The sequence below is a fragment of the Heloderma suspectum genome, chromosome 6 (genome assembly GCF_057233095.1).
Source record: "Heloderma suspectum isolate Gila_16-S chromosome 6, 16-S_ref, whole genome shotgun sequence".
Classification (NCBI taxonomy): Eukaryota; Metazoa; Chordata; class Lepidosauria; order Squamata; family Helodermatidae; genus Heloderma; species Heloderma suspectum.
The window spans coordinates 44,265,803-44,286,977 of NC_139463.1; the positions used below are offsets into that span (position 1 = coordinate 44,265,803).

The window sequence follows — 21,175 nt, forward strand, 5'->3', positions numbered from 1 at the left end:
GAGGCAAGAGAGCTTTGGCTCTTGGGCAGTATAGAAATGTACTAAATGAATAAAATTTTGTTTCCCCCAGTCCATCCTCTTAACTTTGTCTGCCTTTCCCTTGCAGAACTGAAAGGAGTGACAAAGCGTTTCTCCAAGGCAGGAGTGTCCAACTATACAACGCTGACATTAGCCGACCCCAAAGGGTTGCTCTACGTGGGGGCTCGAGAAGCCATTTTTGCCCTCAGCACCAGCAGCATGGAGCTTGAGGAAGCGGTGAGTTAAAGAGTGGGTTTGGTGGTTGAGCACAGTTGGGTTCTGGGCATGAAGGCAAATAGGTCTTTCCTGCCATTGGTTTCCAGTAACTGGTATTCAGAGGTTTGCCACCTATACGCATAGAGGCTCAGTTTAGCAGTCGTGGCTAAGAGTCATTGGTAGGCCAATGCCCAATTAAGAGGAGGAGCTAGCAGCAAGGCCTTACCTGGTGACCATGTGCCCTATTTTAGAGGACAGTCCTCTGTTTGAGTAATGGCAGAAAGCGAAGAGGATCTAAAGAGCCTCTTGTTGAGGGTGAAAGAGGAGAGTGCAAAAGCTGGTTTGAAACTCAACATTAAAAAAACTAAGATCATGGCATCTGGCCCCATTACTTCCTGGCATATAGAAGGGGAAGAAATGGAAGCAGTGACAGATTTTATTTTCTTGGGCTCCAAGATCACCGCAGACGGTGACTGTAGCCATGAAATTAAAAGACGCTTGCTTCTTGGGAGGAAAGCTATGGCAAACCTAGGCAGCATCGTAAGAAGCAGAGACATCACCTTGCCGACAAAGGTCCGCATAATCAAAGCTATGGTTTTCCCATTAGTAATGTATGGCTGTGAGAGCTGGGCTATAAGGAAGGCTGAGCGCTGAAGAATTGATGCTTTCGAACTGTGGTGCTGGAGAAGACTCTTATGAGTCCCCTGGACTGCAAGGAGGTCAAATCAGTCCATCCTAAAGGAAATCAACCCTGAGTGCTCCTTGGAAGGACAGATCCTGAAGCTGAAGCTCCAATATTTTGGCCACCTAATGCGAAGAGAAAACTCTCTGGAAAAGTCCCTGATGCTGGGAAAGACTGAAGGCAAAAGGAGAAGGGGACGGCAGAGGATGAGATGGCTAGATAGCATCACTGATGCAATGAATATGGACTTGAGCACGCTCCGGGAGAGAGCGGAGGACAGGAAGGCCTGGTGTGCTGTGGTCCATGGGGTCACGAAGAGTTGGACACGACTGAACGATTGAACAACAACAACAACCTCTATTTGAGGGGCTGTCTGATGACAGTCTTCTATTTTGAATGTGTCCTCTGTTTGAAGGGTTATCCAGTCCCAAGTCCAGTTTAAAGATAAAGAACCCTAAGAAGGGAGAGCAGCAGGGGCCTTGGAGTTCCTACCAGTATTTAGCACCTGGACAGCACACTGAGCAGGCACACATCTCACCTTTCTACTATAGTGAGATGTATTGTACTACTATTTAAATTATAGCAATTCTTTCTAAACTTGCATCTCTCTTTATGAAAGATGCAAAATGTATGCCAATCTGTGTCTTTCTTTTGTCCTCTTTTTTGGTGGCCTTCTGGTGTCTGCTCTGGTGTCTCCAACTAAGGTGTCGCACAGCGAGAAACAAACAGACCTGACTTATGGGGCGCAATCCAGCGGGTCATTTCTCTTGCTCAAGCCCTCTTGAAATGAACAGGAGCTATGCAAGAGTGCTACCATCTATTTATAAATGGACGGGAAGGAGCCACTTGGATTTTTCGAATGCAGGCACTAAAATTGTCTTCAGCCGAGCCTGAGTGGGATGGAGGTCGGGGGACGGACAGGCAGTATGAGCTTGGGTGGTGCGGGTGAGGGCTTCTTTTGAGAAAGGGGAAGGGGGACTGCTTGGACCCATGAGCTAGGTTTTCAGCGTGTGTTGTGGCTTTTTGCCTCAGCTTTTTAATCTTGTGTTTCTGTGAGCACTGAATGCGCCTACATTTTATTTTTAAACATTCTCATAGTACTGTGTACTATCCCATGACTGTGTGGCTTTCTTATTGTACCATAAAACACCCAGGGCCTTTGTGACAGGGTGGAGTAGACATCAAAATGTGATGATCATATGATGATTAAGAATAATAACCGTTCTTTGCAGATCCTCTGGGAAGCTCCAGCAGAGAAGAAAGCAGAGTGTATTCAGAAGGGCAAAAGTAATCAGGTAAGCCACGTGACACTGGAGCGTGTGTTTTTTGTTCTTGATTTTACTCGCGTGTGTTTTTTAACTTGTTTTTTTTACTCATGGTTTTTATTCTTTGTCATGTAATCGTTTATTACCGTCATAAGACTACCAAATTCTTTGTCATGGTCATCATCTCTCTCTCAAAGCCAGTGTCCTGGGTGACCAAGAAACAGGGCTCAGGTTGAGACTATGATGATAAGTAACAGTCTTGCTTCTTTGTGGTTTGGGCAGGGGACAAGAGATGTGCCATGGTTGCCCCCTGATGCAACCTTGTACTTCTTCCCATAAGAGTGAGTGAATACTGTTCTATACAGAGTAGAGATGGGTTAGCTCTACCTTGTTCACTTTGAATTAATGCAGAAATGATCAAGGTTTCCCTCCCCACCCCAACATCAGAAAGAACTCAGATAATTTTCCAAGAAAATCTGAGCAGTTTTATTAGGGGCAACCCCCTAGGCAAAACAACGGGGGGGGGGGATTCATTGCTTTGCTAGACTGCTGTTTTGATGAGCTGCCCCCAAGAAAAGTGGGGATGGTCTAACCCCCTCCCCCCAGGGGAGGGATTCTCTTATCCCAAGTGTCTCCCACAGGAGTGGGCTTCCCTCCCCTCCATTTTCTTGGGGGCAGCTCTTTAAAACAAATGTCTCTGTTGCTTTGCTTAGGGACTGCTTTGAAGCCCTTCTGCCTTCTCCCAATAAAACTCTGACTGGGGAAGCATTCAAAGTGTCCCATAGTGTACATGCAAGTTGAGGGAAATTGAGAGAGAGGGAGAGGGAGAGATTTCCCTAAGTGAGTTGATGACAGAAGTGAGATTTGAACTGGGGGCTTCCTGATTCATAGCTCAACTGTCTTAGGCTTTATGCTACTCTGGCCCAGGAATGGTAGGTGCTTCAGTCCCTTTTCCTCTGACCACCCAGGCACTCAGCAGAGTGGCAGAGAGCGAGAGCAACTCTGGCATGCAAGAGCTTTGTGCCTGTCTGATGTCTCCCCCTTTTCATTGCATTGCCCCCTCCTGCCCATGGAAACACTGCTGAGTTCTAGTTCTAGTCATTAGAGTTTCTTGCCTCTTCCTGCCAAGCCAGCAGGCCAGTGGCAGTGTTTAAGTTTCCCTCTGCTCTGTTTGCATTCCATCTTCCCTGCAAACTTTGCTGACAAACATGAATGCTCACTGAACTGGGTCTGGGAAGCTGGCACAGCGGCAGACTTATGTGGGCCCTGGAGTTTCCAGGGGGAGGGGAGTGTTTCCAGGACTTTGCCTTTCTTCTACACTGATGCACTCTTCTCCGGCTGTCTTGCAGGGTGGGGTGGTGGGGAGGACTTGGTAACTGCCTATCACTCTTCCTACCTCAGCAGTCAATGTCTAAATAAGTTTTGCTAGAGCTTCAGTGTTCAGTTGGTGAATAGATTTTAAAATGTATTGATCAACAATAAGGCTGCCCCCAATTAATCAGACAGCTGTTGTTTTTTTTAATTACTTTTCATACCATGCTTTGCCAGTTGATGGCAAAGCACTCTCTTAGAAGAGGCATCACCCACTTGTCTGTGTGTGAGAGAAGCAGGAATGCCTCTTCTAAGCTTATACTTGCTGCATCTTATACATGCTTCATCTAAAAGCAAGCAAGCAAGCAAGCAAGCAAGCAAGCTCTAAACTGTTCCTGGGCTGTGTTTCCACCAGTGATTTATTCCAGCCTGGCTGCGCGGAGAGGTCTCTGTGTTTCCATGACGTTGTGGCCATTCAGCACCAGCCCCGCATTTTATCACAGAAAAACCACTTCTTCTGAGACTGGTTATAGTCCGATTATTCCAGCTTACGTCGGCTCCGTTACTGACCTGTTTCCACAACCGCACTGCGTTCGGCATCGTAGTCCTGCCAGTGGGGCCTGTAGCCCAAGCCTTGTGGCTGTGTCACTCACTTGCCCATGACCTCAGTGACCCAACCCTTTCCCTCTGTCTGTTTTCCGGAAGTTTCATAGCCATACTTGCCATTCATATTACTTGCGCGATATGAAACTTTCTGGAAGTTTCATATCGCGGGCAAGCAAGTACTCCCACTACAGTCAGGAAATCAGGTTTATCTCAGGTTGTCTTCCACCAATACGCATACCCTCTATGTCAGTATCTGCCTATGACTCTGTATCACTCAATCACGAAATAGCACTAACATGCATTTGCGCTATCGCGCGATAGCGTAATTGCACAATGCTGCATTCTCCAGAACAAGCCTCCTTGACCTCAGCAGGAGTCAGCAGGCACCCCTGGACTAATGCGCTAGTGTGCAATAGCGCCATTGTGCAAATGCGTGTTAGTGCTATTTTGCGATAGAGTGATGAAGTGATAGCAAGATACTGACATGGAGGGTATGCGTATTAGAGGGAAAGGGGAAAAAGTGGGCAGACTCAGGCATACGTCTGGGAAATCTACTCAGAAGTAGCTCCCGTTGTGGTCAATGAGGCTTGTTCCCGAGATTGCCATTAAGGGGAGTAGAGCCTGGACTTTAAGCACTGTAGAAACTGGAAAAGGAGCAGATGCAGTTGGGGAAACAGCGCAACGAAGTTGCAAGCCAGATGAAGCTGGTAGCGTGGAAACACACCCCTGGTTTGTTTGGCAGTCACACTAGTGGGCAAGTGTAAAGTGGGAGCAAACAGGCATGCGGCACAGTCACTGTAAGCCAGAATTCTGCCATATTGTTCCATGTGACTGTAGCCACTTTGCCTATGTGTTCTACACCAAGAAAAGTTGAACTCTGTGACTTATACTGCATTTACATAAAATATACATCTTGGCATGTTTTGCATAATTGTATTTTTTGTTTTTGTTAGTCATTTGGGGGTGTGGGGAAAGAGCTCCGTGGGACACTGAGGCCTGTCCTCTGATTGCTGAATATCTTCTTTTATCCTCCCTCTGAGGTCTTGCTACTGGAAGCTGATCTTACCAGGCTTGAGGACTAGAAACCTGATTTTAAAGAAAGCCAAGGTTCTTGGGATGCTGAATTATGTGTGTGACCGATGCAAATAGAAGCCACTTTGGGCATGTTTGGAAACTTGCTAACAACCCACTTCTTTTCCCCCCAGACTGATTGTTTCAACTACGTCAGTTTCCTGCAGAGCTACAATAGCTCTCACATGTACACCTGTGGCACATATGCCTTCCAGCCCAAGTGCGCCTACATTGTGAGTATGGCAGGGAGCTTTCTTGTTCATGAAATACGTTTGAGCACATCTCCTCAGCATAATTATTGGTGGCGACTAGTTCAGTCCCATAATCACCCCCTCTTTCCTGGAATGCTTTTCAGGACCTGGCCACCTTCTCCTTGGACAGGCTTTCCTTTGAAGATGGAAGGGGGAAGTGCCCCTACGACCCAGCCAAAGGATACACTGGCCTCATTGTCGGTAAGTGACATCCGGGCTGCCTCATTCTTGAGCCAGAAGTGGAAGATGCAAGTGGTGGGAGAGCAGTTGCTAGTTGTCCCAGTAGGAATTTCTCCTATGCATGGCTCATTTAAATGAACTGTGCAGGAGAACATCTGGGGGTGAGGGAAAGAACCAGCTGCTGCAAAGCTTTTCCTGCCTGGTTGCCTGTAGGCAACTTTATACTCACCACAGGTGACCAGGTAAGTGGTGTTAAGCAAGCCTGTTCTCCTTATTTATAGCCTGGTCCTCAGGGCTCCCACAAGCGAGGCTAATGTTTTCTCTTCTGTCCCTTTTAAGAGGAAGAGTTGTATTCAGCAACACTCAGCAATTTTCTGGGCACCGAGTCTGTGATCCTGCGCAACCTGGGCCCTCAGTATTCTGTCAAAACTGAGCTTCTGCACACTTGGCTCAACGGTGAGCTGCGACGGGAAGCAGGGAGAGGGTTCTCCAGTTTGGGCTCCTCTGCTCGTTAGTGCATCGTTGCTCCTTATGAGTGCATATTTTCCGTGATGGGTTCCAAGGAGAGGTCCATGATAACTGCAGGTGCAGCATAGACAAAGTATATACAAGCAGTATGTGTTTTGCACTGAATTATTTAGTTTGGAGTAGGTTGGTGGCTCCAGTGTCAGTGAATCCGCTCCATGTTTCAGTCAGAACTCTGAAGGAGGTATTCAAGGTGTGAAGCGTCAGTGCAAAGCATCTTGGATTGCTCCTTCAGAGTTTTGACTGAAACTCAGAGCAGATCCGCCGCGCCATTGACATCAGACATCGGAGCCACCAGCCTCCACTGTGTATTTGTCCATCTAGATAGGTATGGCCCACCCCCATGGACACTGGCTGTCCAGACTGTCCGGCAGAGGTCTTTCACATCAGCTGCCCCCTGATCCCTTTAACTTAGGAGTGCAGAATGTCAGGCCAAGTGGCCACACAGCTTCCCTAGGTCCCACCCCCTTTCCCCAACCACCAACCATTTAGTAGTTTCCCAGCTTTTGTGCTGTTCTCCATTGAAATGCTTCTGCTAAGGATTAGATACTGGCAGTAGAAACTTTGGGCCAAAATACGCTGGTGTTTTTGGTGTTTCAGCCCTGCTCCCTTTTGCCTTTGGGCCCACCCTCCACTAGAATGTAGCCCCTGAGAGCTGCTCCAAAATGTCATCAGGCTGAAAGAGGTTCAACACCCCAGTTTGAACTGGAGATGCCAAAGATTGAACCTGCTATCGCTGATCTATGGTTCTCCCATCCCATCCATAAGCATACACTGAAAAGGTGGAAGGGACTGAGTGAGAAGCCCATAATCATCAGAACACCAGAAGAGGCCTGCTGGATCAGACCAAGGGTCTATGTCGTCCAGCATTCTGTTCACACAGTGGCCAGCCAGCCAGCTGCCCCTGGGAAACCAACAAGCAGGACATGAGCGCAGTAGCACCAATGTTCCCCAGCAACTAGTGTACATAGGCTCACTGCCTCTGGTATTGGAGGTAGAAAATAGCCATCAGGACTAGTAGCCATTGATAGCCTTCTCCTCCAGGAATGTGTCCAACCCTCTTTTAAAGCCATCCAAATTGGTGGCCATCACTACATCCTGTGGTAGCGAATTCTATAGTTTAACTACGCGCTTTGTGAAGAAGTATTTCCTTTTATCTGTCCTGAATCTCCCACCAATCAGCTTCATGGGATGACCCCATTCAGTTCTAGTATTATGAGAAGGGGGGGAAAGCTTCTCTCTATCCACTTTCTCCACACCATGCATAATTGTGTATACCTCTTATCATGTCTCCCTTTACTCACCCTTTTTCAAAGCCTAGCTAGATGTTACCATGTTATCTTTACCCACCGTGTGACTCTGCCTTTTGAGAATTCTGGCAGCCTTCTTCCCCTTCCCCCCAACAGTTGGAAAAAGCATAAGAGGATAGAAACTGCACACAGTGAGTGCCTTTCTCAGCCTGTCATTTATATCCCTTTATCTCTCTTCTTGGCAGCTACTTTTTCCTAGGAGTTGGGAGAGGAAAGAGCAGGGGGAAATTAGCTACCAAGAAGAGAGAGAAGGGGAGATAGAGGACAGACGAAGGCAGCCAATGGGTGCAATTTCTGTTCCCTCCAGTTTCCTCAGCCCCTTGCTGTGGGAGTCTTCAGAATTTCCAATAGCAGAGGGGAATGTCACATGTAGCCAGGCTGTTGATATGCTTCATCTCTGAGTGGGGATTTGAACCCAGCTAAAGTCCCACACTCTTATCCAATTTGCTACACTGGCTCCAGAGAAGCTGTGGGGAAAATGGGTCTAACACCAAGAAAGAGGAGGAAGTGAATTATTATTTATTATTTATTATATGTATTTATATCCCGCCTTTTTCCCAATACTGGGACTCAAGGCGGCCTAAGATGGGTGTGTTGTGCACAGCTCCTTCATTTTATGAAATAGTTAAGGCAAGAGAAAGGGGGAGGCCCCCATGGGCGATGAATTCCAGTGTATATTATAGGCCAGGAGTGTCTGTGCACACGTGTTTGGTGGGGACTCGGACAGTGAGCAGGCTGTGTTCTGGCTCCAGTCCTAGCAATTCATCCTGGTCCCTTTCCTCTCTGTAGAACCCCACTTTGTGGGTTCAGCATTTGTCCAGGAGAGTAAAGGCAGCGACAAAGGCGATGATGACAAGGTCTACTTCTTCTTCAGCGAGCGGGCTGTGGAGTTTGAGTGTGACATTGACCGGGTGGTGGCTCGTGTGGCTAGAGTTTGCAAGGTAGGCGTGAGTTCTTGCAGCTCCCATATTAGGAGACAGAGGCAGCTCTGTGCTGATATTCTGAGCAGCCCACATAAGAACATACGAAGTCCTGTCTATTCCAGTATCCGGGTCCCACAGTTGCCAACCAGATGCTCCTGCTAAAACCACAAAAAGGACATGAGGGTAAACAGCCCTCTCCTGCCACTGTTCCCCAGCAACTGGCATTCACAGGCGTACGCCCACTGGTCCTGGCGGTGGTCCTGAAGGCTCAGTGCGCTTCCAGAAACAGAGGCAGCCCTGGTATGAGGCCAGGCGAGGGACACCTCAAGCCCGAGAATGGTCTGAAGGGACACTTTGCCGCTGCAGCTTACTAAACGGCTATCTGGATGGGTTAAGCTTATATATCATGCTCCATGGCATAGGCAAGCATTCCCCAGCCTGGCACCCTCCAGACGTGTTGGACTGCATCTCCCATAATTCCCTGGGAACTGCTTGTGTGTGTGGGGGGGGGAGTGAGAGTGAAGTCCCTGCCCCAAGGAACTTACAAGTTAAGTTTCAACAGAGGGAGTCACATTGCCCTATTTGGGTATTTAAAATCTGGCTTCCCTCAACATGCAGGTGGGGTTGTGCTGTGCAACCCCACTGCAAAGTTGTGCACATGATGTGCCCTCCTCTGGCTTCTGTGTGTACAACTGTAGGACCCTCCCCTCCAAATGGGGCTGGCAAGAGGGGAGGAGTCACATGCATGACATTGGGGGTGGGGTTACGTGGCGGGCGGGGGCCACCTGGTGTGGCTCCACTCACATATTGAGGTAAGCTGGATTTTTAATGCCCAAATAAGGGTGATGTGTTTCCCTCTGTTGAAACTTAGCTTGTAAACTCCTTGGGGCAGGGACTTCATTTTCTCTCTCTCTTTTTAACGTTACTCTTTCAAGTGTCCTGATGCTATTATATATTATAACAGCAGGTTGTCTAGAAGGGGCTGTTAGGAATGTAGGACAAAAGCACCACTTCCTAAATGTTCTTCTTTCTGTGCAGGGGGACGTGGGTGGCGCCCGTACTTTACAGAAGCGCTGGACAACGTTCCTTAAGGCGCGGTTGCTGTGCTCCATTCCGGAGCAGCAGCTGCATTTCAACCGGATCCAAGGGACCTTCACTCTGAGTGGGGATCACTGGCGCGAGACCAGCTTTTTTGGGGTCTTCCAAGCACGCTGGTAAGGCAAGGGGGCTGACAGTCCTCTGCTCTACAAGGGCTAGCTGGGTGGGTGGCAGGGCTAAAGGTATGCTGCAGGGGTGCAAAAATAGCCCAAGATGTGAGAGTGGGCACAGGATTCAGCACCTTGAGAATCTCCCCTTTCACTTTTTTTTGAAAAGCGAGTTTCTAGCCCTTAAGTCTGTGAAGATATCCTCGAAAACAGGTGGTGCTGAAATCTCAGACACAGAGCGCTGTTTCAACAAGACTTCCAGGGCTGGAGGTGCAGCTTCGGTGTCCTGTATATCTCCTATTATCCCCCCACTCCTCCATGGTGCTAGCATAACCGGTCTAAAGTTATGCAAAACAGGAACAGATTATGCAAAATAAGTGATTCAGAATGAGAGAATTGTGTGCAGATTTGCATGACTTATACAGGTTGGGGATTTGGACTTTTCTGTGCTTGGAATTTGGATTCACTCCTAAAGGGCCTCCCCTTTCTTCCTGGGCCAAGCAGAAGGAAGGTGGGAGAACCATTTCTTTTTGCCAGTGGTTTGCTTGCAGACAGAAATACTTGCAGGATTTTCATTCATTAATGCAGGACATAAAGCTGGCAGGGCTTGAGGGCACCATAAGGGCCTGGGGACAGATGGTAGACTGGTGTCTGGGGATGAGAGCCAAGAGTGGAGCCTTCTATGTGGTTTGAAATCCTTGGGGAGGGTGTGGCTGCAGCTCCATGGTAGGGCACCTGCTCTGCATGCAGAAGGTCCCAGGTTCAATCCCCAGCATCTCCAGGTAGGGTGAGGAAAGAAGCCTGCCTGAAACCCTGGAGAGCCGCTGCCAGTCCGTGTTGACAATACTGGGCTAGATGGCCCATTGGTCTGACTCGGTTTAAGGCAGCTTCCTGGGTTCCCTCAGCCCACTCTACCCTAACAGCAATAAAATCTTCCCAATCTGTGCAGTCTCTCATCCTGCTTCCTCCGCCTATATTTGCTTCTTTCTCCTGCAGGGGAGATGTTGATGTTTCTGCTGTCTGCCAATACCAGATTTTGGATGTGCAGAAAGTGTTTGAAGGTCCATACAAGGAGTACAGCGAGATCGCCCAGAAGTGGGTGCAATACTCAGACCAAGAGCCTGTCCCCCGTCCTGGAGCTGTAAGTACCTCTCACCCTGAGAGGTCTCGGTGCTGCTTCCTCCTGGTCCACGACAGGGGAAATATTCCTGTTACTCTTTTATCTCCTGTTAGCCTGTTGCTGCTAAATGCAGGTTGGAACAGTCCCAGGATTTGTGAAGTGATCATGAGATTGCTTTACCGCATCCATATTTTCCCCAGTGTACACCTTTTTAAACTTGTATATCATGCCCCATTGCATAGGCAAGTTTTCCCCAACCTGGCACCCCCCAGATGTGTCGGGCTGCATCTCCCATAATTCCCAGTCCAACACATCTGGGTGGTGCCAGGTTGAGGAAGGGACATAGGCCAACTGGCAGCACTATGACAAAATTCTGAACAGGATGGAGCAGTCCAGTGGAAATTTCCCTGCTGTTACAGAATTGGCTTGGATGCATGGAACCTGTACGTACGTATGTCCAAGCTTATGTGCCCCCTGTCCTGCTGCTCTCTAATGGGGCTGCATCCAACACTGCCTAGATGCTGGTCATCTGTCCTTTGGCGGAAAATGGACTATCTCTGCTTCTATCTCGATCCTTGTACTCCAGCGTCAATAGGATTGGGCTGATTGTTGTGCATACCCCATGAGTGTATCCCCCTTTTCCCCTTGGCAATCAGCATCCCCTCGCCTAGCGGTCAATCAACAAAGGGGATGTGGTGCCAGGTTTCAGACCTTCTTGAAACTTGCACTCCTTGAGTTTGAGTCTCTGCATCTTTTCCCCAAGCGTGCGTAGCAGGCTGTTTGTTCTCAGTGGTGAGGGAAGTTTACTCTGCATGCCCTCAGAAGCACTCCTCTTAATTGCTGCTTCAGGTACTTCATGGCTGTGTCTTGTCAATGTAAAAGCATTTTTCCAGAGCCGGGCCTTAGGGCAATGCATTTCAAGCTCTGACCACATACTCCTTCCCTTCCAGTGTATCACCGACTGGCACCGGCACAACAGTTTTACCAGTTCTCTAGAGCTGCCGGACAACACCCTCAACTTTGCAAAGAAGCACCCATTGATGGATAGGGTGGTGCCGCCACAAGGCAATCGGCCCCTGCTGGTCAAGAAAGATGCCAACTTCACCCAGCTGGTGGTGGAGCGGGTTCACGGCCTGGATGGCAAGCCCTACAAAGTGCTGTACATTGGGACAGGTACGGGACAGTAAGACTCAGAGCTCAGTTGCCAGGGCACATGTCCCAGTTTAATTCCGGTGTCTGGAACTAAAGGTAGCAAAGGTGCCAGTGAATTTCTGCTGGAGACCTTGGAGAGAGGCCATGACTTGGTTTGCACAATCACAGGGGGGTTAATAAGCCACAACCTTACAACAGCCCGTGGGTTCTGGGTGGTTTGTTACCCACCCCATCAAGGCACCCTTGCCAGGTTCGGACGACACAAGAAGCTGTGCCAGCTAGGGTAATTATGCAAATCCAGGCAGCACGCAACCAGCAAGCGCAGGGCGGTTAACAAGCCACCGTGCCTAATATTAACCACCCTGCGACCGTGTGAACCGGCCCACTGCCTGTCAGAGTAGACCAGCCTTCCCCAAGCTGGTGCCCTCTGGGTGTGTTGAGGCTACAACGGGCAACCATGAGACACTAAACAAATTTCAAGGTTGTCTAACTGGAACATAACTGGAGGATCAGTCTATTGAAGGCTATTAGTCATCTGTCTCCAACCAGGCACCCCCCCAGATGGGTTGGACTACAACACCCATCATCCCCCAACCAGCATGCCCAGTGGCCAGGGATTATAGGACTTGTTGTCCAAAACATCTAGAAAGAACCAGGTTGCCCACCCCTCAGACTTGTCCTGCGACAGCTTCGTGTGTTCAGATGCGACAGCTCTCTCAGTGGGGGTGGGTGGGCTGAGTGCTGCAACCTACTCCTGGATTTGGGGGGTCAAATGCCAAGTGTATGCCATTGCTCAGTGGGTTGGGTGCAACATAACTGCAGCTTAGATGCTTGGGTGGTTCCCAGAAGGAGGAGCACTGGGAAATGGAAAGCCTATCAAAATTGGGTGGTAGCTGGGACTGTTGCTGGGGGAGGGTGGCTTATATAACCCCTGGACTCCTTTCTGTGATGGTTCCTCATCTTGACCTCATACCCTGTTTTGGATCTTCTGCAGATAACGGGTGGCTGCACAAGGCAGTGGTGCTGCCCTCAGGTGTCCATCTCATCGAAGAACTGCAGATATTTGAGCAAGCCCAGCCTGTCAAGAGCCTGGTGTTATCCCTGCAAAAGGTAAGGAAGGTCCCTATATGGCAGAGCTGGGGCGTAGGTGGCTTTCCAGATGTTGTTGGATTGCAGCTGCCATCAGCCTTAGCCAGTATAACCAATAGTGAGGATGATGGGAGTCACAGTCCAACATCTGGAAGGCCACGCGTCCGGGGGTTGAAATTTCAGGAGGTGGCCAGCACCAGTTATGAGATGTTCCTTTCCCAAATCCCTACTGGAGGCAGAGGGCTCACCCCTGATAGCATCAAATGATGGACAGTGCTAGAGGTGTGTGTGTGTGTGTGTGTTAGTTACACACACACATATAGAACTGAGAATAAATTATGCAAGTTAAGATGACTTGGTTGCTTCAGCTAATTCTGTTTTCAAGATTCAGACATCAAGGAATTTGTGAAGGAGTCTTTTGGGGTAAGGAACTGGTGGAATGGGAATGGTCTGCAGACAAGAGAAAGGTGCATTTGTGCTGAGGGAGTGGAGCCATACCGAGCAAGACAGAATTGTGGAGGCCCCTGTGCCTTTTTGGCTTCTAAGATTGCATCAGAAACTGCCTACCTACTTCTAAGGTTTTCTCTGTAATCATCAGGGCTAGAAACTTGGGCGTTTAACAAACAAATAGAAGCTTAGATCCATGTGGCCCCACACTTAGCAGGAGATGTGTGCACCTGGGGCAGGTGTGCGGGATACAGCAGTCCAGAGAATGAGGCAGCAGTGGCTTTTTCAGTGGCATTCTTAGATATAGGGGATCTCTACACCTCAAGTTTATTGCGCATTCATGGTTGCTCAGTCACTGAATTGTGCAGGTCCATTACATGACGTCGTCATTGTCCAGGCATTGTTCCGCTATTTCCTCCCACCTATCCTGTGTTTTCCCCAAACGGAAAAAATGGGGTATTTTTCCAGGATATGTGCAAATGGAGTGCCATGTGCTCCCCGTGTATTTCTCCCCTAGCGTGAATGAAGCGCTGGGTGTGGTTGTTGGGGGCGTGGTCATGATGTCAAAGGTGGTGACGAAGGTCTGATGGGCGTTCAGCCTTTCAGCTCCTGCGCCATTTTGGCTCCACGGCGTTTTCAGCCTGCTTGTTCAAAACAGAGCATCAGCAAGGGGGGGTGCAGAGCAGAGGAGCGGCAGAGGGGCAGGGACTGGCCAAAAGCATGGGAGAGGGTGGTGGGGCCTGGGGAGATCGGTGGGAGGGCTGTCCGCGTGTCAGTAATGTGCAAGGGGAGGGGAAGGGGCAGGAACCCAGGAGCAAGGATTGCTGAACCTGGAGCCTGTGTAATGCCTCTTCACGGAAGCATAACACTATGGGAATGGCCATCTACAGAGAAGGAAGCGCATGTAAAGGGAATCAGTTGTGACCTTTCATTTAAAACGGAAGCGGGAAGCCCTGTTTTAAATGCAGCATTTTAGGCTGGTATAGAAGTCCCCCTGGGACCGCGGTGGCTTAGTGGTTAAGATGCTGAACTGCAGACCAGAAGGTCGGCAGAACAGCAGTTCGAGACCCGAGTGCCGTGTGACGGAGTGAGCTCCTGTCTTCAGTCCCAGCTCCTGCCAACCTAGCAGTTCGAAAGCAAGAAATTGCAAGTAGATAAATAAGTACCGCTTCGGCGGGAAAGGTAACAGCGTTCCGTGCACCTCGGTGTTCAGTCATGCCGGCCACATGACCACGGAAGCGTCTTCGGATAGCGCTGGCTCTTCGGCTTAGAAATGGAGATGAGCACCACACCCTAGAGTCGGACACGACTGGTTGGGGACACCTTTACCTTTACCTTCAGAAATCCCCTAAGGTTGGGGCAAAGTGGTGTGACTCCAGATGCCACTCTGCTATTGATAGTCTTCCTTTCCATTCCTAGAGGGTGCTGTTTGTTGGCTCCAACTCCCAAGTTATCCAGCTTCCTGTGGCTGACTGCAGCAAGTACCACTCCTGCTCTGACTGCCTGCTCGCCAAGGACCCTTACTGTGCCTGGACCTGGAATGGTAGTCGCTGTGTCCGCATTGATGCTTATGACGGGTAAGAGATGCGTTGATTGAACTTGGCAAGGGGCTGTGTGGTGGGTTTGGGGAAAAGGAAGGGAAAAGTGGAGAGCAATTGGCAGCTAGATGTACATGTGTGCAAGGATAGCACAATGAGGCTGGGCATGTTTAGCCTTGAGAAGAGAAGACTAAGGGGAGATATGATAGCGCTCTTCATGTCCTTGAAAGGTTGTCACAGAGAGGAAGGCCAGGATCTCTTCTCGATCATCCCACAGTGCAGGACACGGAATAATGGGCTCAAGTGACAGGAAGCCAGATTCCGGCTGAACATCCGGAGAAACTTCCTGTTAGAGCAATATGACAATGGAACTAATTCCCTAGGGAGGCAGTGGGCTCTCCCACACTGGAGGCATTCAAGATGAGGCTGGACAGCCATCTGTCAGGGATGCTCTGACTTGGATTCCTGCATTGAGCAGGGGGTTGGACTCGATGGCCTTGTAGGCCCCTTCCAACCCTACTGTTCTATGATTCTATGAGGCATCAGCTCTCAGGAGTCCCGTTCAACTATTCTGTGGTTTCCAAACCTTTGATGAATCACTTTTCCCCCAGTCACCATGAGGTCTAGAAACGTGCTTAAAAAAAAAAAAGCAAAGCTGCGATCTCTGAGCGCCAAACCCAGTGCTTGCCTAAGGAGAGCATGTAAAATGTGTGCAACTCAGTTTTATGGTCCAGTTACCATTTGACTGACATGTCGGCCATTAATTTATGCCTCTGCCCTGGACGGCTGTACCCTAGCCTTGTTCCATTCCTCATGTGGCAGGCCCCTTGTGATGTATTGACTCTTTGTTCTTGTAGGACCTCGGTGCTGTTCCAAGATTTGGGAGTGGAGCCAGCAATGTGCAACCCCTTGCGTGCTGCTAGGCCAGGTCAGTTCTCCACTGCAATTGCCAGGCAACACTCCTTTGGCTACACAGTCTTTCGCTTTTCCTGGGTCGTGTGTGTGTGTTTTGCAAGACCTGTGCTTTTTGGGTGTTGTGGTCCTGCAACAAGAAGACAAAATTACCAGGGCAATGATGTGTTTGAGATGCTGGCTCAGCAATTGTGTTTGGGCATTTCAGAGAAGAGGGTTAGATAGGAGGTTGTCTTATCTTGCGAATTTCTACAGTAGTCTCTTAGTCTTAAACCCCTAAACAACCAATCCAATTTAATCTGATGAAGGTCATGTTGGTACAAAAGAGCCCTTTTATCCAGAACATAATGTTTGGTCAGGGATCTACTGGGCAAGTTGACAGTGGGGTCTTCTTCTAGCCTTGTGTGGATGAGAAAAGTCGGATTGTAGAATACCTTCTTCTTTAAATGAGTATAATGTCATGTAAAGAAGTACCCATAAAAAGAAAGCATTTTTTATTATTATTATTCCAATGTGGCATACATTTAAATAGCCCGGGATACACTTTGTTATGGTTTATAATCCAGTTTGTCACACCGAAACGTTTTGCATTTATATGCCTTTTAACTCTACTGAACTCTGTACAATGTCCTTATCCAGGTGCAATCCATTTTTCCTCTCTGTCTTAGAATATTCGGTCATTGTTAAAATCTACACAAAACTGTTATTTTGGGGACAAAATAGGATAACCCCATGTGTGCCACTCTTGAAGTTCTTTGGGGTGGAGGGAAAGGCAGGATACAGATGTGACAGAAGCCCTGTTCAGGCATTCTAGTTCTGTCTTTAATCAATCTGGGAAAGGGGAAATCACGAATGAGCATGCTTGCTCTGTGTCCCATCCCCGTACATCCCTGTCACCTTCCACTTCTGAAGTGGGCAGCCTGCTCTGCTCGTGTGCACATTCTGCACTATATAGAGCCCTGAACTTCATTTGGTTATATAATTTCTACTTGCAGGACTTTAGGGTGTGTCTGTTTTAGTTTGCTTGGAGCTTTTTTACACGAGGCTGTTAATCAGTTGTTAATCTGCTATATCTACTTTGGCTTCGTCACAGAATTGAGATCTGAGTACTACACGAAGAGTGCTTCCTTTCCTGTTTTTTCACCACATAACCATGGGGTGGCACTGTGATATAGTGTAATAGCACAAATACACAAGTGGAAAATGCAGTTTCTTTCACTTTCACAATTAAAGGTCGCATTTTCCCTGCTCTAAAAAATCTCGCTGAAAGTGCTGGTTAGACACAGAAATGAAACTGGAGGATCATGATGTTGTCTAAAGCAGCGGTCCCCAACCTTTTTGGCACCAGGGACCAGTCTCGTGGAAGACAATTTTTCCACGTACCGGGGGGGGGATGGTTTCGCTGGCGGACTTCCGGCCGCTGGTCCCAGCGGCCGGAAGTCCGGCAGCAGTCGGAGCCAGCCAACAGCTCCACAGACTCACTGCGGAGCAGAGCCGGCCGGGGCTGGCAAGGATTCCGGGGCGGGGGGGGGGAACGGATTACCTCTCCCCCCCCCAGCAGACCCAAGGTAAAGGGGGTTCCCACACCCCTACTGTTGCCCAGTTCCTAACAGGCCACAGCCCGGTACCAGTCCATGGCCCGGGGGTTGGGGACCCCTGGTCTAAAGGATCTGTAAACAACAGTGAGTAGGGAATGATGAGCACACGCTAAATGCCTTGTGTAGAAAAGCCTTTGAAAGCAAGTACATCCTGGGTTCTGTAAACTGTAGGGAGACCTGCCTGTTGATCTTTTGCTTATCCTCTCCTTCCTCTTCCTAGGAACAAAGGTAATTGCCAAGAATATCACCGTGATGGTCGGCACAGACCTGGTGCTACCGTGCCGCCTCACCTCCAATCTCGCCAAGGCCCTCTGGACCTTCAATGGCAAGGATTTGCCTGAAGAACAGACTTCAGTCCTGTATGACTCGCACCTCCAGTCACTGATCATCTTGGGCGTCAGTCTGAGGCATGGAGGGATGTACAAGTGTGTCCAGCTGGAGGAGCTCAACGAACTGACGAGTGAAAGCTACGTGGTCTCCGTGGTGTCTGGCCCAGCCATGTCGCTGGAAACACGGGCTCCCCTGGAGAACATGGGCCTGGTGTGGATGGTGGTGATCGCTCTGTCAGCCGTGTGCTTGGTGCTCCTGCTGGTGGTGTTATCCTTGAGGCGCAGGCTGAAGGAAGAACTTGAGAAGGGCTCCAAGGCTATTGAGAGCACCCTGGTCTACCCCATTGAACCGCCCAAGGAGGCCAAGAGTCCCACTTTCATCCCCAGCACCACCTCAGACTCTGACGAGAAACTCTGGGACCCGGCCAGCTACTACTACTCGGACGGCTCCCTGAAGATTGTCCCAGGCCACGCTGTGTGCCAGAACGGGGGCACCACCCCCTCTCCCACCACCAACGGCATCCCTGGCCAGCCGCTTCAGTCCCCGCCCCTGCACTCGCCCAATCGCATCAACCTGGGCAACATCCGCGGCTCCTCCTCCAATGGCTACATCCGCCTCAACCTGGGCGCTGAGGAGCGCCCAGACTACAGCGACCTTGCTGAGGAGCTGCGCCGGAAGCTCAAACAGCGCCAAGCGCTGCCCGACTCCAACCCTGAAGAGTCATCGGTATGAGACACATCATGGACTCGTCCTGCAAATTACTCAACTACCTCATAAACAAGGCCAGGATCACTGCCCCTAGCCGGGACTACTACTACTACTTTTTCTAAATCCTATTTAAGGACTTCCTTTGGACACTTTTTTCTAACAACCTCCTCGGTTTTTATACACTGCCAAGACGCCCTCTTGCCGTGCTGCTCAGACATTCAGTGTTTTAAGCCGTGCTTCCTGGGGGATATCCCCTGGACTTTGTAGGAGGTGATTTCATTCACCTTTTGTCTTGGATGGTGAGTCGGTTCTCACTGGAGACATAACCATTGACAGACGGACTGGTGGGCCAAATCCAGGCCTACCTCTGGTCGAAACAGCCCATGACTAAAGACAGTGCTTGAAAGGTCATTGGAAAAGGCAAGGCGGAACCTAGTTCCTAGTGCAAAGTTGCCACTGGCTCTGTACTGTTCAATTTCTCCCCTCTGTCCCATCCCGGACCAGTAACTACCAGCCATATGCAATAGTTGGGCCAGGTTAGTTGAGAGCCTGCTTTTTTCCCCTGAATGAAATGCCGGTGGCTAGGATGATGGCATAGAAATTCTCCCCCCTGGGTCCTGAGGGAACACTGCAAAGTGGAGCCTGATTGTGTGGGGCTGGGCCTTTCTTTTAAGGGCAGGCGTCTTGAGGATGTGTGTTGGGAAAGGCAGCCCAAGGAGGGCTGCGGGAGAGACCCCCTTGGCAATAACTGGGCAGAAGGTCTGCATTACCTTGGTGCATTGTCTCATGGTAGAGGACCATTCGTGAATGCAGGAGAGAGCCTCGCCCTGGAAAACAGCACTGTTTATAAAGAGGTGGGCCGAAAGGTGATGCTTCCAGGGAGAGTGAGCGAAGCAAGAATTGGGGTTAAATTGCACTCTCCCTGCTAAATCACTAAAGGCTTTGCATACTCCCGTTCATTTCAGTGGGCCCTGCGCAGGAGATCTCCCCAGGAAGTTGTGCCCCAGAGGTCAGGTTGGCCTGTGTCCTCCGTTCCTCACCTCCTGTTCATGGCCCCTCAGATTTTCCATCTGAGGAAGCCAACTTCCCTTGCCCATGGTAGCGCTGCCCCTGGGGGCTGAGTGAGTGTGTGTGTGTGTGTGCGCGTGATTGAGAGAGAGAGAAATGTGTCCCTTTTGGAAAATAACTGACTGCTGTGACTAAACTGAGCTTCCTTCACTCTCCGTTTTTGGGGTGGGGAGCATGCGGTGTAGATACCCCTAAGATCCCCCTGGCTGTAGCCCTGCCTGGTAGCCAAGCTGTCTGCACAGCCAAACCCTTTCTTTACCCTGCATGCTTCACACCACTGTCACCAGCTGACTTCACTCTCCTTCCCTTGTATCTTGTTTTTTAAAGACTATGTAAATAATGAGAGAGGCTTCTTGATAAAATGCCTTGCGCTTCCCCCGCTGCCGCCCCCCCCAGTCCCCAAACAATTTGTGTAATTTATTTCTTACTGAAATATATTTATTTGATGTAAATATCTGAATATTTTTATATTATTAATAAAATGAAGAGGAAAAAAACCCCGAGAAGTTTTTGGTGCCATGATTATTGGGTCTTAGTCACCCTTCTCCAACCAATGGGTAATTCTGGGTAACTGATGCAGATTCCTCAGGCCAAGAGAGCTCTGGATTTGTTGTTGTTTTTAACAGCTTTCTCCAACCTGGCTCCTTCCAGATGAGTTAAACTGCAACCCTTCCAGATGTGTTGGACTATAACTTCTTCACGCACCACATAGTTAAAACTATGGAATTCACTACTACAAGATGTAGTCTGGCCACCAACTTGGATGGCTTTAAAAGGGGGGTAGACAAATTCCTGGAGGAAAAGGCTATCAATAGGTACCAGTCCTGAAGGCTATGTGCTGCCTCCAGGATCAGAGGCAGTATGCCTATGTGCACCAGTTGCTGGGGAACATGGGCAGAAGGGTGCTGTTGCACTCACGTCCTGCTTGTGGGTTTCCCATGGGCAGCAGGTTGGCCACTGTGTGAACAGAATGCTGGACTCGATGGACCCTGGGCCTGATCCAGCAGGGCTCTTCATATGTTCCCATAACTCCCAGCCAGCATGGGCAACACATTTGGAGGGCACCACGTTGGGAAAGTCTTACTTAACACCATGTCACTGGTGTACACTGCATTTTACAAAGCAACAGAGCTCCATACCCCAAGGAGATTACAGTCTAAATTTAGATGAGGGTTGGGAAGAAACAACAGAAAAATGAGTGAAAAGAGGGTGGATGTGGGTGAATGCAGTTACAGGTAATTATGCTTCCATTCAAGTCAGGACTGAGGATCAAGAGCAGGCGTGGGGAACCTCTTTCAGTCCAAAGGTCAATTTCAGTTTTGGAGAAGCTCTTGGGGACCATGTGGTGGGCAGGGCCAAAGGCAAAAGGGGTGTGGCCAAAAACATAACCTAGCTTCCGGCGCTTACTGCCAGTAAGGAGGCCTTGGGAGAGCGAATGGGGGGGGAGGACTACAAAAGCTGTGAACCCTCCAAATGATTGGTGGTTGGTGGAAAGGGGCGAGACCAGGGGAAAGGGGCGTGGCTATCTGGGGAGCCCTGGAGGGCCGGTTGGGGGCTGCAGGAGGCTACCCTTGATTAAGAGGTCGAGCTAAAAAGCCTTCTCACAAAAGTGAGCTGGTGTTTGAAGGAAAAGATTGAGGCAGAGGTGGC

At 49.5% G+C, this 21,175-nt stretch overlaps 1 protein-coding gene across 2 annotated transcripts in view; it reads left to right on the top strand.

Annotated features, from left to right (window-relative positions):
• SEMA4C (semaphorin 4C) overlaps positions 1 to 20,035 on the top strand; it is a 68,529-nt gene extending 48,494 nt beyond the window's left edge. Inside the window, exons 3-15 of one of the 2 annotated variants that reach the window (XM_084804116.1) lie at positions 107 to 255; positions 2,149 to 2,211; positions 5,304 to 5,402; positions 5,525 to 5,621; positions 5,940 to 6,056; positions 8,225 to 8,376; positions 9,397 to 9,572; positions 10,560 to 10,704; positions 11,634 to 11,856; positions 12,830 to 12,945; positions 14,791 to 14,948; positions 15,767 to 15,837; positions 17,640 to 20,035. In XM_084804116.1, coding sequence (XP_084660242.1) covers positions 107 to 255; positions 2,149 to 2,211; positions 5,304 to 5,402; positions 5,525 to 5,621; positions 5,940 to 6,056; positions 8,225 to 8,376; positions 9,397 to 9,572; positions 10,560 to 10,704; positions 11,634 to 11,856; positions 12,830 to 12,945; positions 14,791 to 14,948; positions 15,767 to 15,837; positions 17,640 to 18,481 — 2,408 coding nt within the window. In that variant the 3' untranslated portion in view covers positions 18,482 to 20,035. The remainder of the gene's footprint in view (positions 1 to 106; positions 256 to 2,148; positions 2,212 to 5,303; positions 5,403 to 5,524; positions 5,622 to 5,939; positions 6,057 to 8,224; positions 8,377 to 9,396; positions 9,573 to 10,559; positions 10,705 to 11,633; positions 11,857 to 12,829; positions 12,946 to 14,790; positions 14,949 to 15,766; positions 15,838 to 17,639) is intronic. The other variant, XM_084804117.1, reaches the window with a different exon arrangement.
• Positions 20,036 to 21,175: the final 1,140 nt, after the last annotated feature.